General features: G+C 42.3%; 1 protein-coding gene across 4 annotated transcripts; it reads left to right on the forward strand.

Annotated features, from left to right (window-relative positions):
• The first annotated feature begins 371 nt into the window (after positions 1-371).
• On the forward strand, positions 372-17,291 carry ccdc77 (coiled-coil domain containing 77). 4 transcript variants are annotated; one of them, XM_007898640.2, is made up of 12 exons: positions 372-912; positions 1,366-1,433; positions 3,107-3,317; positions 4,146-4,288; positions 4,531-4,627; positions 5,880-5,952; positions 8,409-8,500; positions 9,438-9,586; positions 11,869-12,097; positions 13,568-13,693; positions 14,469-14,621; positions 15,988-17,291. In XM_007898640.2, the coding sequence occupies exons 2-12, from the start codon at positions 1,396-1,398 to the stop codon at positions 16,132-16,134; spliced, it is 1,458 nt and encodes a 485-aa protein (XP_007896831.1). In that variant the 5' UTR covers positions 372-912; positions 1,366-1,395; the 3' UTR covers positions 16,135-17,291. The 4 variants fall into 4 exon arrangements, with proteins under 4 accessions (XP_007896831.1, XP_007896832.1, XP_007896833.1 ...); XM_007898641.2 differs by having other exon boundaries at positions 372-795; XM_007898642.2 differs by having other exon boundaries at positions 372-773.
• Positions 17,292-17,908: the final 617 nt, after the last annotated feature.

The raw sequence follows: 17,908 nt of genomic DNA on the forward strand, positions 1-17,908 counted from the left end.
CCTTCCGACCAAACGGTTTAAAGATCATCCCGAGCGTGTCGCTGATTGGTGCCGCTCTTCACTCTCCGTCGCTCTGGGCTGCTGCTCACTCTCTGATTGGTTGCCTCGGGGCCAGGCTGATCAGAACAGTATTCCGATTGGCTGTTTGAGCTTTATCTATGATTGGCCAGCTGTGACGCCAGCTTTGATTGGTCCAGATTCTCCAATGACTCGACGACAGGTCTCTGATTGGGTAAACATGAAGGGTGGGGGAGAGAGAGAGTAAAAGCTCCCACTTTTACGAGGTCATGGCGACCTCGCGCAGTGAGCTCACCAAACCCTGATGGGGTCCTCAGTGGTCTTCTTTGCTTACTTTTAATGTCTCTCCAGTTTCATTTCTTTTCGGTCACTTTTCTTTCATTTTCCTATTTAAATTCTTAATTTCCGTTCAGTTTGTGCCCCGTGTGAGTGTCGTGGTGTCTCTAACCGTCACACACACACAGGTGTTTCGCTGTCAATTAAAATCCGTTGATCTTCCGATTCCAACAAAGGAAACCTCACCGAGAAGAGGCGCCGCCTCCACCCACACCAACAATCCTGTCCCTGATTGGCTGTTACCGTCTCCATCTTGGAAACCAATTGGGTTTCAGAGTCTAGTGTTGAGGAGTCAACGGCAGGAAAGGCCGGTACTCGGGCGGCGTACGACGAGGACGTAAAAGTGCAGCGAGAGAGTGAGAGAGAGGGGAAAGAGTCAACGCCGCGCCCGGCGGAGACAAGCACACGAGAGGGAGAAAGTATATAATAGAGATATACAGTGTATGTGTGCGAGCGATACAGAGAGAGACAACGATAAGCCCCGACAGACACAGAGAGGGAAAGAGAGAAACAGTCAACCACAAGTCCCGAAGAGATGGGTATAAGGAGAGAGAAAGTGTGAGTGAGAGAGAGAGAGAGAGTCACCGGCAAACCCGGGATAGAGAAACAGAACATGTGAGAGAGACAGTGAACTAACTGTATGAGGGGGAGGGGGAGCGTGTATGGGAACGAAAGTGAGAGAGCGCGAGAGACATGAGGCAATGGAAAGTAGAAAGAGATAGATAAGTAAATAGAGAAGTGAGGACAGTCAACAGAAAGTCGCGGAGATACAGAGAAAGGGAGCGATAGAGATGGGAATGTTTATGTTCAGTGCGCGTATGCGTAGAGAGAGGACGGTGACTAGAAACCAGTGGGTGCAGTGAGTGTGTGAGAGGAAGTATGAAAGAGCCCAGTCAGTGGGAGGAGGGTGAAGGGAGAGGGGGAACTGGGTGCAGGGCAAACATTTTGTCAAACAATTGGGGTGCATTTTGGCGTTATGTAGAGTACACACTAATTTTTATATGTAAATAGGGTTTAGCTGCTTGGGTGACTGGTTCAGAAATGGAGACTCCACAGTCCAGAGTCACTCGCTCCAAACGGTAAGGTTAAAATGTTTACAAAACCAGAAAAGCTTGCATTTATATTACACCTTTCACATCATAAGGATATCCCAAGGAACATGAAGTTTAAAATGTTTAATGTATTTTAACAATGTTTCACCCATAAAATATTCAGTCAATTCACTTTACAGTATATTCTGTGAACTGCTTTGAGTTGTTTCGACTGAAGGCGCTATATCAAATGCGATGATGACTGTGTGTACATGGCATACATATGTGTTCAGATCATGTTAAGTGTGGGGATGGGTGTCTGACCAGATCACAACCTGTGTCTGTTTCATTGCCTCTTGCCTGAGAATGAATGAACAGGGTGGAAAAAAGGGAAAATTACATCTGCCTATGTAAGTACAACAGCATTCATGCCACCTGAGAAGAAAAAAATGAGTCCGATGCATTCCCTCCCAGGGAGAGGCATTTTTGGGAAGACAAATGCCAAATAGATTGTAAAGTTGTTTAAGGTGAAATTTCTTTCTCAATATTGCAAATCTTCAGTATTGGTGAGATGAATAATTTCTCCTGCCACCTCCCCCAAATACACACTTTGGTGGGTAACAGTCCTTACCAATTAAATGCAGCGCAAAACTCCCATTGCTCTTTCAGATGTTCTTAATCCAACCTTCATTTTGCCTGAATGATATTTTCATCAGGGTCCTGTCCTTGGTCCTCTCCTCTTCAACTTGTACACGCTTCCTCTTGGTGACATTATCCGCAGACATGAGGTCAACTTCCATGTGTTGGATGACACCCAACTCTATCTCTCTGCCTCCACCCTTGACTCCAGGACCACTGATGTCCTGACAGAATGTGTGTCAAACATCAAGTCCTGGATGAAAGCTAACTTTCTTCAGTTAAACTTCAACAAAGACCGAGGCTCTCCTGATTGACTCCTATCAGCGCCTCCACACCTCAAGCACTGCATCCATGGATGCATGCTCCACCTCACTAAGTCATTCTGGAACCTTGCATCTTGTTTGATCCGCAACTGTCCTTTGTACCCTATAATCCATGCCATGACTCGCTCTGCTTTCCCCCACCTCCGCAACTTTGCCCAGCTCCATCCCATATTTCCTTCACCTTGCTCTCTCCATTGCCTCCTTCATGGCACGTCTCAAGACCCTCCTCTTCAACCACGCCTTCTGCCAACCTCCTTCCCTCCCTACCCACCCTAGATTCAGACCTAGATCTAACAATTATATTGGGCTACTAATGAAAAAAGTGTGTATGAAATCAGTACAATGCTTGGGAAAAAAAGCTTTCAATTAGAGGGTGGTTAAATATGGATTTCTCTGCCACAATTTTTTGAGGTCAATTCATAATCTGAACTTTAACTGAGATCAGGTATTCAGAGCTTGGCAATTGCTTTTCTTACTGAGGCATTGGGAAATGCCGTTGACACCAGAATCCTGCCTGGAAGGTGTCTTTGCTGTCTGAAGATGAGTATCTTGGCTCCTGGGAAATGAGCAGTGCTCACAGAAACAACTTATTTTCTTTTATTCCTGTGACTAGATGTTTCTAAAACAAAAATGCTCCTTCATACACTTGCTCACTTTGTTTTCCTCTGATCACTTTGTGTGCTGCATGAAGACAATACAAATTCTAATGTATTTTATTGATGTGGATGTGGTGGAAATATGCTTTGTTTGCATCTGTAGGTCAGCTATGGAACGTTCATCCCATTCAACAAAGCGACGCACTCCACGAAACAGTTCCCCACCCATTCCTTCGATTAACGACCGCCTGGCATTTCTACGACCTTCTCGTGAACTCCTGGAGTATTACCGTAAAAAGATTGCAGAGTTTGATGAAGAACATGAGGACCTGGTGAAACGACTGGACAAATATAAGACCACGTATGAAGAGCAGGTAAGTCGCAACAGGAGGATATAGTCACGAGTTATTGATATTGAATGTAAAAAAATACTGAAAAGGACAGTTTTATTGAGCGAAGATATATATTTGCTCCCAGTTGAAACAAATCCTTAAATTCTACTCATTTATATCAACAGAAATGCTCCATGGCTTTTTCCCTAATGAGTAAAATTACTCTGCTGGGTTGTACTGTAGTGGGCCATATTGTCTAATAACTGCACTTTGTTAACATGCAATGAATCTGCTGCGCCAATGCCTTATATATTTTAGCAATTTCCAAAATGGCACCAATTGATCATCTGGTAGTTTGGATTTCTGTCAGGCTCCCTGATGCACGGTAGACAACTCTTGGTTGGTTTTGCTTCTTTGTTCATTCTTTCCTCTCTGTCTCGGTTGGCCCTCTCATTGATTCACAGCACTGAACCGCTTGTGACTGAGTGGAATCTGATGTTAATCAAAGATCAGGTCCGAGTGAGTCGATGCAGCGGCGAGCACCAGTTTTTCCTAATTAACAGTATTTTTGTCCGAATTAATCAGCATATTTTAAATGGGCTTACAATAGAAACAAATTGGGACATGGCATTTTGTCCAAAATAAATGGCGTCCGTAGTTAACTGGTGTCCGAATTAAGCAGTCTCCACTGTAGTTTTTTTCCCCGTTTGCATTGTTACGTCTCTAGAATTTTCAAAACCTTAAACATATCCCCTTTAAACCTCCTCTGTTCCAGTGGAGCGTTCCAGTTTAGAGTGGACGTAGTGTACAAAGTACGTAGTGCACAAAGTAGTGCTGCAATTGAGATTGTGAAACTATTTATGCTTTCAGCATAAACTTCAGTGGGAGATGCGGCAGAGAGAAGAGGAAATTAAAGAGTTGCAAAAAGCTCTAAGCGACATGCAAGTTTACCTCTTCCAGGAGCGCGAGCACGTGCTGAGGCTCTATGCTGAAAATGATCGGCTGAAGATCAGGTAGGAAACGAAGGCAAGGGAAAGCCACTCCAAGGTGTTGAATTGCTTGTTGTGTTGATCAAGGCACTGAGTGAGTTGTCCATGCTACTCATTTTAAGAAGTCCCATAGCATACTTGTTAGCTCGCTTGTCTCACAAGTGAGAGGACAAAGGTTTGATTCTTTGGTGGGGCAAAACCCACAAGCCATTAATATTTCTACTGAGTGCAAAAGTTTTGTACAACTTATACATTTGTTGTTGAAGGGAGCTGGAAGATCGAAAGAAGATTCAACATCTTATTGCTTTGGTTGGACCTGAAGCAGGAGAAACCACATATTTTTACAAAGAACCTCCCCACAAGGTATTCTAGTTGCTTCTCGTGCACCAAGTGAGTGCTGTTAGAAACAAATGTACAGTAATGAGTTCTGGATGGATCTGGGTTTTTGTGGTGGGGTGGGTTGGGCGGTTAATTTGGTTCATTCTGAGTTGTCGGACTTAACCTGTTGGGACAGATTTACTTGACACCACGTTAGTTTCAAATATAGGTTTTATTAACGTTCGAACAGACAAATCAGCTACACTGTATTCCTTATATAAATATACTAGGCAACAGACAGAATCAAAATCATGTTACTCACTACTCCTCTCACTTTTAATGGTCACTTTCTTACTGGAGGTAAATTCCCTCATCTCTGTGTGTGTGTGTGTGTGTGTATATATATATACAGTAGAATTGATATTGATTCCACTGAGAAGTGCACTGACCCTCTACACAACTCCCAACTATTTCAAAGTTACATCTTTCTTTTATGTGTTTCTAACTCCACCTCCCCTCGTCACACCCTTCCACCCTTTTCAGGCTGTTTTGCACAGAGAGAGACGAGAACAACGTCTGGGCAGCCTTCCACAACCTGATTGTTTCTCAGCCTTGTGAGAGGCAGGTGTCTGAGACTGCAGCCTTTTCTTTCTGTGCTCCATTGTTCTTACACCTGCTCAAGGACCCAATTGCTCATTATCTCAGAGGAGTGAACATCTTCCCAGGAAAATATAAAATGTAATCGGAAGCTAACTTCAACCCATCCAGCAAAGCTACTTTAACCATTTAACTATCAAACCTTCTGGAACATTCAGTTGCTGTTTGAAATATACCAAGACACTCTGAGATGGTAGTCGGTATATTTCAACACTGTCTCAGAAGAGTTGTCACTGTGGCGGCCCATTTACCAGCAGAGTGAAGTACAGCATTTAACTTGTGACTCTGAGCTTATTCCTTCGAGATATCATGATTGGAATAGGAATTGTTCAGGAAAAGATTTACTGTAACAATAGATGGAGTAGACAGACCCAAAATTATTACTATTTTAAGATCACAGTACAAGTCAACAAGACCATATAAGATTAAATAGAATTCTATATAGTGGAAATGAATGAAAGATATGATGGAAAAAATGCAGGGAAAAGAGATTAGGATAGATAACTCCATTGAGGTGAATAGCCTAATCTTCCCCTGTACATTTTGTGATTCTAACGATCTTGCATTTATGATTCAGTTGCCAAGACAAAACTAACAAACCTAATTATTTAACTTCAGCGGCTTTTCTGTTCTATTTAAGGTCACCATTCGCCAACGTGCTGCTCAGCACGGTGATTCCCAGCAATGTGGTAATATTAAATCATTCAAAACTGGTAAGTATTTATCCTGTTTGCACACAGTTAGGTTTCACTCAAACCAGTCAGTAAGGATTAATTGTGAAACTCAAACTCTCCTTCCTCCAGAGATGTTTTTTTATTGTAGCCTTCTCATCCAGTACAGCAATGATGCAGAGCTGTGATTTGTTCAAAGCTGTTCCACCTTAGGCTGTAGTTCTCGGGTATCGGAAAGGTATCACAAACAAATGACAGAAACAGAGATAAATGATGTAATGGCAAATGCTGGTTGGTGTTGCTTCAAATGTGCAGAGGATCAACAAAGCAATCCCATCCGTCAGTTTAATGTTTCAATGGTAATTCTTTAATTCCTCCTTATCCAAATTCACCCCAAAAATTCAAGCTAATTTGCTGCTCACCTTATGTTGTTCATTGACACAAATGAGTAGACAATAGAACAATACAAATTTTAATTTATATAGAATCTTTCGTGTTGAGAGTGGAGTACATCCCAAAGCGCTTAACAGTTCTAGCTGGGCGCCTGAACTGGGGCTGGGGATGGGAAAGCATGCCAAATCAACTTGAATTATTTTGGGTGAATTTGGTGTTTGAGGTTATCACCACATGTACATTAGAGATTCGTATTTCGATGACCAAGGACTATCCTCATGAGGAGTGTTTGGGGCAGGTTGTGGCTTTATTTGAGATCGGAATGGAATGTAAAGCTCAGGGGAAATCACCCAAGTTGTGTTCATTGATTTCCTTGTGCCTAATGAAGCCCTTGTGATGAAACTGGAAGCCATGGGAATTTATTCAGAATATGTAAACCAGCTCCAATATCTGCATAAGGGCATACAGGACACTCAATAAGCCTATCCATCTTGAAAGACTGTCTATTATCTCTTGCCGTATTTGCTATATTCATTCATCAATGGTATATTGGATGGCACCAGTGGGTGGACTTGGTGTGGACTATTGCAGGTATTCCTGACAGGATTGCAATGCTGTTTGCAGTCGATATTGTGCTGCTGGTGTACTTGCCTGGGGATTTTATTTGCTCACCTGGACATGAAGTGGGAAGCTTGCCAGGCATTACTTTTAGTGGCAAGCTTCAGCTGGTTAAACTCCAGCAGTACCCCATTGTTTGCTCTGGGGGCCCCCAAGTCTCAGCTCTTGCTAACCTGCTCCTAATACTCTCTGGAATTAGGTAAGCAGGATGCCTCCCTCCAGGAGGAGTGCATTCTAAACATGGGAATTTTCTCATGGCGGTGGCATACTTAGTAGGTCAGTGTAAGAACGAATTTGATTGTATTTATCTCATTAACAAAGTTCACTTAATTTCTAATTTACTCAGATGCTGGAGTCCTGTAGCTCAGGGGTTAGAGCACTCGCTTTGCAAGCGAGAGACCTGAGTTCAATTCCAGGCAGAGCGAAACCTTGGGCAAGTTTCCTTACTCCACACAGAGCCTAATAATGATCCCTCCAAAATCCAAAACAATAATAAATTGGTCATTTTCAATCTACGACTGTTTGTGGGACATTGCTGTGCGCAATTAGCTGCCGCGTTCGCCCACAAATATACAGTCAATTCACTTTACAGTGTGTTCTGTGAAGCGCTTTGGGACGTCCTCCCGACGTAAAAAGCGCTATATCAAATGCAAGTATTATTATTATTTACGTTCTGTAAAGCTCTTTGATGCATTTCTTTCACATGAAAGGTGATCCGAAAATGTTAGTTCAATATTTTACCAAGCAATTGCTTTAATTTATAATGCATTAAAAATCTCACGGCTCTCACCTCCTCCACCTACCAGACCTCCCCCTAAAACTCTTCAAACCCATGCGCAGTCTAGGCGTCAGGTTCGACCCCCCAATTATCCTTCCTCCCCTACATCCAGTCCCTCACCAGCACCGCCTTCTTCCACCTCCGACACATCGCCCGTCTCTGCCAATATCTCTCTCTGAAAGCTGCTGAAACCCTGTTCCATGCCTTTGTCACCTTTCGGCTGGACTATTCTAACGCTCTCCTCGCCAGTCTCCCATCCACTACCATCCATGAAATCCAGATCATTGAAAACTCAGCCCGCATTCTCACCTGCACCAAACACCCGCTCCCCAATCACCCCAGTCCTTGCCAGACTGCACTGGCTGCCTACCCCAGAGAGGATCGAGTTCAAAATCCTCACCCTTGTTTTCAAATCCCTCCACTCCTCTGCACTCCCCTATCTCTCTGACCTCTCCCCTCAAAACAGTACCCATTGCCTTTGTTTCTCCGGGTCTGGCCTCCTCCTCGTTCCCCAAGTCCTCTGCTCCACCCTTGGCGGCCTAGCCTTCAGCCACTATGCCCCGAAGCTCTGGAACTCCCTTCCTCACTCCAAATTGTTAAATCCAAGTTGTTGTTAATGTATGCAAAATGAAGTAACGCAGAGTTATGTGGAGAGTTTCCTGATAAATTGTGTGAATTTGTATCATGTCTTTATTTATATGTTAATTAGGTGCTCCAAGGGTGAAATCGAAGTCAGCAAGGGTTGGGAGCCCCACCACTCCAGAAAAATATCAAAAAGATAATCAGACCTTGGTACTACAGGTCAGTGCAGCAGAAATGCAGGAATGAAATGGACTGTCTCTGAGGGCACAAATATTGCACAAATTTATAACACAGCCCAGGCTGTTCTAGGCTATATTTAATGTATCAGGCAGATGTGTTCACTGTGGTTTTAACAGACTTTGAGCAGGACAAGTATTAGTCAGCAGAATAAACTAATCATTATATGTAACACGCAACCACAGAAGAAGGCACATCAAGACTAAATTGTTATCTTTCTCCACGTGAGTAATTAAATCTCACTCATATTTGCTCCCCAAATGCTTAAATATTTTTACTCTGCAAGCATCCATCTAATTCCTTTTATAAGGATTTATGGACTCCCTTAAACTATATAATTCCACATTTCAAGCACCCTTTTGTCGATCTCTTCTTAAACTTCCCTTTTGTTCTTTTTGTTATATTAGTTTTGTGCTTCTTGTTATTGACTCACCAGCCAGTGGAAATAATCCATTACTATTTAGACTGGTGGTGGGGTTGGGGGGAGGGATTGATAAATTAATCATCCTTATACTTGTGAGGTTTTTCAGAACTAAAATGTTTGGCAAATTTATTTCTTTGTACGAGACGTTAAACCGAGATTCCATCTGCCTGTTTGGGGGGTGAAAGATCCCATGACACAATTCAAAAAGAGAAGAATGTTTCTCCTAGTTTCCTGGGCAACAACCCCATTTAAAATTGGTCACTCACTCTATGGCAATTTGTGGGACAATGCTGTGCGCGATTGCATTTTGACCCAAAATTAACTGAGAATTCACTTTACAGTAGATCCTGTGAAGCACTTTGAGACGTTTCAATGACGTGATAAGGTGGTTTATCAAATACAAAGATTCTTATTATTATATTGATGTAACCGTGTGAGTATGACTATTTTTAGTCAAAACCTTTGGGGGGACCTTTTTCCCTATTCACTCTCCAGGTTGAAGCTTTGCAAGCTCAGCTGGAGGAGCAGGCACGGCTGGCTAAGGAACAAGTGGATACGTTGCTGGAAGATCGAAGGATTCATGTGGAAGAGGCCCATGTCCAGCTTGAACGAGACAAGGACAAAATCAAAAATCTGACAGACAAGTCAGTGATCCCACAGCGCGAGTTTTCTGCCCAGAGGAAAAAATCTATGCAATTTCATTGCCGATACATTTGCTGTTGGGATTTGTACTATGCGATGGGAAGGGGTGGTTCACATCAACCAAAACCATATCTAGCACAGCTCAGGCACCAACTCTGCTCCTGACCAATGTTCGTACAGCTCAAAGGCAGAACGTTTAAATTAAAATGTTGTTCTCTGATTGGCGGGCAGTGAGGAGCAATGTCCCAGCTTTTGATTCTATATATAAATGACCAGCATATGGGAATAAAGGGAAGTTTGTTCAAGTTTGCAACTGACACTGCACAAAAGGACAAATAGATTTTTCGCGTGGGTCCAGTGATGCAGCTGTAGTTTAACATTGCAAAGTATGAGGTTGTACACTTTGGGCATAAGAATGGCAGTTGGGAAAACCTTGTAAATGGGGGGAGGGGGAGATAAACATTTGGTTCAAGGCTTCCTGGTACACAAACAAAGGTGCAGACCTCTTCAATCAAGGTGAATGTTTTAATTCCTAAGACAACAACTTGCATTGTGGAGTCCTGTAGCTCAGTGGTTAAAGCACTCGATATAATAAGAGATCTGAGTTCAATTCCAGGCAGGGCGAAACCTTGGGCAAGTTTCCTTACTCCACATGCCTAATAATAATCCCTCCAAAAACCAAAAAAACAATAATTAAATTGGTCATTTTCAATCTACGACTCGTGGAGTCCTGTAGCTCAGTGGTTAGAGCTCTCGCTTTGCAAGCGAGAGACCTGAGTTCAATTCCAGGCAGGGCGAAACCTTGGGCAGGTTTCCTTACTCCACACGCCTAATAATAATCCCTCCAAAAACCAAAAACAATAATAAAATTGGCATTTTCAATCTACGACTGTTTGTGGGACATTGCTGTGCGCAATTGGCCGCCGCGTTCGCCCACAAATATACAGTCAATTCACTTTACAGTGTGTTCTGTGAAGCGCTTTAGGACGTCCTCCTGACGTGAAAAGTGCTATATCAAATGCAAGGATTATTATTATTGCATTTATGTAGTGCCCTTCACTTATGGGTTGGGGATAAAATCAGGATTGGAATTGTGCACAGAAAGTTTTTTTCTAAAAATTTCTATTTCAAACATTCTACCATGTAATTGTGTGAAGCAGCTGATTTTTAAATAGTGTTTCATGTAAATTGATCTAAATTAAGGTTATTTTCCATTTTTATTGCTGCTGTTTCTGATACAGGAAGAAAGGTCATTTTGCTCAAGAGTAACCAATGACAGTAAAGCAGTCCCCTTGTTCTCATTGCCTTTGTGTCAGGAAGTGAACCATGCTTCAGTTCCATAATTTCTGACAGCAATCCCGCATCACTTATTTCTATTCTTTTCATCTATGGGGTACTGTAGCTTAGTGGTTAGAGCACTTGCCTCGAAAGTGAGAGGACCTGGGATTGATTCCTGGGCGGGGCGAAATCTTAGGCAAGTTTCCTTACTCCGCACGCCTCTGTTTACCTAGCAGTCAGTAATAACCCAGTGTTAGTGGATTGGCGGATCTCTTTCTAGTGGTGATAATCCCTTCAAAAACAAAACTAACAAATTAAAAATGTGGTCAATCAATCCACTACTGTTTGTGGGACAATTGGCTGTTGCGTTTCTCCCATAAAATATACCGTCAACCCACTTTACAGTATATTGTGTGAAGCATTTAAAGACATCTCAAAGACGTGATAAGGCGCTTTATCAAATGGAAGGATTATTATTATATTATTATTTATGCCCATTCCCCTTGACCCGCTTGCTGCTACACCAAATCACTTGGCTTTGACTTGGATGTATTGCCCTCGCCCCCCAATCTTCCTTTGTACCATTGATGTAATTCCACAACACAACTGCTTGCATTGGAGAAAATAAATTGTATTTGGTAACAATTTTTCAAACAAATGAAATTGCAAAATATTGATCTTGAAATCCTGAAATTGATGGTACGAGGAGAAGAAAAGAGCATGTCCTATCTACTGTTTTTCCTTTACATAGGATTACATAGAATATACAGCACCGAAACAGGCCCTTCAGCCCAACTGGTCTAAGACGTTTATGCTTCACATGAGCCTCCTCCTGCCCTTCCTCAACTAAGCCTATCAGGATAACTTTCTATTCCTTTCTCCCTCATGTACTTATCTGGGTTCCCCTTAAATAAATCTATGCCATTCGCCTCAACTACTCCTTGTAGTAATAAGTTCCACATTTCCTCGGTGAAGAAGTTCCTTCTGATGTTCTTTATTTCCTCAGGTTGCATAAGACCCAGAAGTTGCTTTATGAGAGCACTAAGGATTTCTTGGAGCAGAAGTTTGAGGGTCGAGCAAACGAGAAATCCTGGATGGCAGAGAAAGATAACCTCCTGCAGCAGCTGGACTCCTACAAGGAGCAGATAAACATGAGCCACAACCCAGAGGCACTGATTCTCCGAGAGTCGCCCATGGAGAATGAGATCCGACATATACAGAATGAGGAAATAAAGGTAAAATTTCAAAACATTGGAGCTATTAGAGTCGATATTGTCATGAAGTAGCTGTAAACAGCTCCATCCTGCTCTTTCTTTCTATACAAACAACTATTTTGGGTGTGTGAATCTGTCCTGATTGGTTTGTTGAATAGATATGTATGGTGTTCTAGTGGGATAGAAATTAAAACCAGGGAAGTTATGGTAAACTTGTATAGAACCTTGGTTAGATCACACTTGAATACTGTGTGCAGTTCTGGTCCCACATTATAGAAGGGATGTAGAGGCACTGGAGAGGGTGCAAAGGAGATTCACAAGGATGATCACAGAACTGAGAGGTTATGCCTATCAGGAAAGCCTGAACATGCTTGGACTCTTCTCTTGAAAAGAGGAGGGTAAGGGGTGACCTGAGAGAGGTCTTTAAAATGATGAAAGGTTTTGACAGTGTAGACATAGGGAAGATGCTTCCACTTGTGGGGTCTATCAATATAAAATAGTCACAAATAGGGAAGTTAGAAGAAATTTCTCGACAATGTGGAACATGCTACCATAAGGTGTTGTTGAGGCAAATTGCATAGATGTATTTAAGGGGAAGCTAGATAGGTACATGCGGGAGAAAGGAATAGAAGATTATGCTTGAAGGCTTAGTTGAGGAAGGGCAGGAGGAACTCTTGTGGAGCATAAAACCGGCATAGACCATTTGGGCTAAATGGCCTGTTTCTGTGCTGTACATTCTAATGTACCAGTGGCTCAAGCAGAATAGTTGTGAATACAAATATTTATTCAGCATAAATTGTTACCAGTGAAGTGCCAGTAATAAGGTTTCCTTAGCCTTGAAAAGAGGCTTACAAAGAAACCTCACAGAGGTGGATGAGAGAACATGAGAGTGAGTAAACCCAGAACTAAGGACAAGAACACAGGTTCAGGAATGAAACGTGCAATTTTAAGACCGACAGCATAAAGTAATTCTTTGCACAGAAAATAATTCTCTGGTGGAACTCGTTACCCGCAAGGATGGTAGAGGTCCTGTCTGCCAGTTCAGATAACATGATATAATTTGAAACTAAAATAAAGTTTGTCAGGTTCACACTCCTAAATTATCACTGGCACCTCGTGGCTATTTGTGGGACAATGCTTGTATAAATGGATCTGTTTTGTTGGTTTTTGTAGGCAAGTTATTAAAAACAATCACTGCACATGACTCAGGTAAAATCTCAGAGATGTTTTCACATCACACAGATACAGAAATCCAAGTTTTTCTGTTTCCAAATAATTTTTATTTTGTCATCCCATAAAGGGGAAAATTGTTGAGATTGATATTCCCCTTATGGGTGGAACAGACCAAACAGTACCAAAGTGACAAATTTGTCTGATTGCCCACCTCCATTAAAAATCCAATCAAAAGTACTTGTGACAAGTGCCTTCCACATACGGCTTGCCTGTGGGGTTGTGCTAAATGCACTCAATTATGGTAACTGTTTTTACTAGTCTTTGGAGGAGCAGCTGAAGCAGGCACATCGGCTGGCAGACATGTACAGAGAGCAGTGTGTGACGCTGGAGGATGACCTGGCGCGGAAAATGGAGGAGGGAGATGTTGGCAAGAAACTGTTTGAGGTATGTGTGAGATGGTCCATTCATGTCCAATATTTTTGTAATAACCGAAGACTAGGCTCTGGACTGGATATGCATCAATCCTGTTCGATTGACGGTGAGGAGTCAGTTCCTTTGAGAAACATTGCTGCATTTGTTGATCAAAGGATTGTGCATGGTTACATCCTGACACCACTTCTGTCCACTACAGCAAACAATCTTGTGCTTTTTTTCAAAAACCTAAATTTCTATCCAGTGAAACTCAGCATTTTCTTAAAAAGTGAGTGACTTAGCAGATAATGAGGATAGTTCATTTATGATGTTGAATGCGTTTTGTGATTTAGCTCTCTCACACTGTCGAGCTCCTTAACCTCCTGGGTTAGTGGCTGTATTTGTTACTGATAATTCAGATTCCTCACAGTTAAGCTCAGTATATCTCCAAGCTAGTGAATCGATCTATGACTAATAATTCAGCTCCCTCACACAACTGAGCTCAGTAACTCTCCGGGTTAGTAAATGTATCTGTTTGTTAGTTGAGCCATCCGCCTTTTTTTTGTATAGATTTTATTCATTTTCATCTTGTCTTGAAGCTTGACCTTAAATTCACAATGGGATAATCCTACTACGCATGAAACCATATCATGGCAGTATCTGTGTTAAGTTCGTTGGTGACCAAGCACCAGTGAGAAACTCAGTCAATTGATTTTGAATTCAATTATTTGAGAAAATGTTCAAACTCTCCATCAGTTTAGCGGTACGCGCACAGGTTTATGACCTGGTGTGTTCTGCTCCAATTCAGGAACGTGCTGACAAAACAACGAAGCGGCTGCAGCTGGTGACGCAACGTTACGAGTCACTGGAGAAGCGCCGAACCATGGAAGTGGAAGGCTTTAAGAGTGACATTAAACTCCTGAGGCAACGGCTCAAGGACGTGGAGAAGCAGCTTTTCAAGGTTGGTCAGCATTGCTTTAGCAAGGATGTTAAGATAACACTCGCATTTTTAACACTCAGTTTCTTCGGGGTTTGTATTTCTTTCCGTTTGACACATTTCTGACCCTCCTCCTCGCTAAGCACCCAGTAGAGTAGGTAGATAAATGGCCAATTCACCTATTTCCCCCAATGTCACTCGCAAAATAAGCCCTGAGAGATGTAAATTTGATTAATTGTTATGGAGCATATTGATATGGCATCTTTCACATTTGGAGGATGTCACAAAACCCCATATCTGGGTTCTCACTCGCTCAGCTTTCGTCCACCTCTGTAACTTTGCCTCCCACTGTATTATCAATGACATATACAGCCACTAATCCAGGAAGTTAAGGAGCTCAACTGTGTAAGAGAGATGTCACATTTGCTTTGTGGTTTGTGACAAACTCCTGATGTGAATGGCTGGGTTGGTAGGATTGAAGGAGGTCGCAGAGGTAGGTTGGGACGAGACTAAAGGGATTTAAAGATAAATATTAATTATATTCATGAATTCAATTTGCTGTTTGCATTCAATTTGTACCTTTACATAAGGCTCTCGCAGTAAGCTGTTGTGAACATGTAACTGGATGTTTTTTATAGTACAATGTTGGGCAAGTATGACTGAGTTGCAGTTGATAAAGTGCCATTTTTGGGAAGCGTTTGCTGAGTAGTAGTTTGTAAAATGCAGTGTTGGTCATGGATTAAGGAGAGGACTTGGCTCTAATATCCTCATGTTAAATTGTCCCCAAAACACTTGTTGTTGGCCACTGAACAAGCACTGCCCGTGGATCAGCCTGGTTTAACCAAGTGCTTATGGAATGAGGAAAGAAATTCTTGGATCAAAATTCAATTCCAAATATCAATAATCAACAACAAAGTTTTTCATTTGTGAGATTTATAAGCAGTACACAAGTTGACGTGTTGTGGATGGTCTGGAGCTTGTGTTAGAAGGAGCAAAGGAGAGCGCTGGAATTGTTATTAATTAAGGCATGAATGAAGGTCTCTGCAGCCAAGGAAGTGTGGTAGTGTCAAAGGTAGGCAAAGTTGCGGAGATGAAGTAAAGCTAATTGACTGACAGCTCAGATATGCGGCTTGAAAGTCAGTCGGGGTCTACCAATTGGGGACACCAAACCTACGCAGCAGCTTCATGTGGTAGAGTGATGAGGAGGCACACAAAACCAATGGTATTGACATCATAATTCCCCAGATATTGTTGGGTCCCCATTTTGAATCAAACTATTATGATTCAGTAATAGTATAACTTTAAATGAATTTCACGAACCGTGGGATGAGCGTTCAGTATGGTGTCCAGTAATTCCATGCTATCACAAGCTTCTCCTTTCTCTTTGCAGGTGACACTTGGAGTTGGTCCTGACCAGGACCTTGCAATCCTTCGTGAGGTGCGCCAAACCAATGGCCGATCCAGAAAGATCCAGGGGGAACTCAAAAACCTGAAAGCAAAAATCTATGGTTTAGAGAAGGATTTTAGATTTTGCTAATCCTAAAGGTGTCTGGAATAGGTAGCTTTAGGATTAGCAGGACATTCAGTGTTGCCTGTTCCAAGCACCATTTTGCAATCCAGATTTTGGAGAGGGTGTGTTGCAACCACTGATATTGATCTTTTTGGAGGTTCATTTTTTTCCCCAGCTTTGTTTGAGATTTCCCACCCTTGTCAACAAGGGTCACTGAGGTGAATTGTATTCCTTCTGCTGCCCAGAAGATTGAACCTGGGACTTCAATGTTTCCATATTTCATCATCAAAGCATGCAATGCATTTATCCACTGACCCCTTTTGAAGCAAATAAATTGCATTGCGATTGCACCTTATGTTTTGAGAGTTTTTCCCAAAGGCTCAGTGGATAAAGGCATCACAGTGTGGTACAAAGCCATACTATTCTGGAAGATCATGGGTTCAATCACCAGTCTGTCCTAACTCTCCACTCATCAGTCAAAACAATTCTTTCAGATGCATTCATTGCCAGAAGCTTCACATAAAGGCAACGTGCCTCACGATTGATGGTCACAACTCTGAATATAATCCCCTGACACTCTTGTTGACCGCTTTAACTTTGCCCAAGTTGGTGAATCTCAGATTGGTTGTGCAGATGTGCCAACATTGGTGAGAATATGCAGTCAGAATAGTGATGTGTCCAATGGCATTTGAAGCGGTGTTTCGTTTGGTTGGTTCTTCCAAATGTTCTGGGAAGCTGCTGCTGCTTGTCCTGTAAAGTCTCCATCTCCGCTCTTCACCCAAGGAGCACAAGGGTGGACAGCCTCCTTTTCACCCATACTTCTCAAAATAGCAGAAAATAGGTTTTGCTGATGAGTCTTGTGGGAAATTCCACGCAATGATACAAGCTGCAGAGAGTTTGTCTCATGCCACTCTTGGGGTCTCGCAGGGAGAAACAATAAAGCCCATGTATGTCAGCACCAAGGTCAGCATTTCTTTACTGCATATCACCGGACCATATTGATATTTATTTTTAATTGACTAGAATATCTCTATTTCAGATATCTTCGCCATGCACCACAATCCTGCTCGTCAGATTTTTTTATAAATGGAAAGGATGTTCTCTATAAAATTTAGAAATGTCTATCAAAAATGTTTGTATAATTAATTTTGCAATAAACAAGGGGTGTCCCCATGATAAGTTCAGTTTGCTTTGTTTCTCTTCTGGTCATTCTTAGTTTACAGTAACAAATTATTACAGTTCATTCCAGAGTGGTCAACAGGAAGACCGATGCAGATCCTAAACTTGATTTCAACAAATGGCAGAGACAGATTGATGCCTGATATGCCAATGACCCTACTGAATATGGGGCTCCTGCTCGGGGGAAAATATTGCAAAGTGGCAGGTTTTAAATCCAGCTCCTGGGATTTCTCAGCAATTAGAACTTGTCCTTCATCAACAAATTGAGCTGAGTGCTTTGGACAATAAAGTAATACAGCAGCAGCTAGGCTACCAGCTTAACCATCTCCAACCTCCCCTTCCTGTCCAAGGTCCTTGAAAGAGTCGTCGCCTCCCAACTGCGCTCTTTCCTCTCCACCCATTCATTATTCAAACCCCTTCAGTCGGGTTTCCATGCTGCCCATAGCACAGAAAACGCCCTGGTCAAGGTCACCAATGACATCTTGACCATCTGCGACCGGGGCTCCCTCTGCTTCCTTGTCCTCCTCAACCTATCGGCAGCATTCGATACGGTTGACCACTCTATCCTCCTCCACCGCTATCCTCCCACCTCAACCTTCAAGGCCCTGTCCTTGAGTGGTTT

The sequence above is a fragment of the Callorhinchus milii genome, unplaced genomic scaffold, assembly GCF_018977255.1.
Source record: "Callorhinchus milii isolate IMCB2004 unplaced genomic scaffold, IMCB_Cmil_1.0 Scaffold5, whole genome shotgun sequence".
In the NCBI taxonomy this organism is placed as follows: domain Eukaryota; kingdom Metazoa; phylum Chordata; class Chondrichthyes; order Chimaeriformes; family Callorhinchidae; genus Callorhinchus; species Callorhinchus milii.

What these genes read in the sequence shown, in the direction of transcription:
- ccdc77 (XM_007898640.2), top strand. Translation starts at nt 1,396, where the DNA reads ATGGAGACTCCACAGTCCAGAGTCACTCGCTCCAAACG. An exon ending in AGAGTCACTCGCTCCAAACG is followed by an intron (nt 1,434 to 3,106) that starts GTAAGGTTAAAA and finishes TTGCATCTGTAG; the next exon opens with GTCAGCTATGGAACGTTCAT. An exon ending in TATTAAATCATTCAAAACTG is followed by an intron (nt 5,953 to 8,408) that starts GTAAGTATTTAT and finishes TATGTTAATTAG; the next exon opens with GTGCTCCAAGGGTGAAATCG.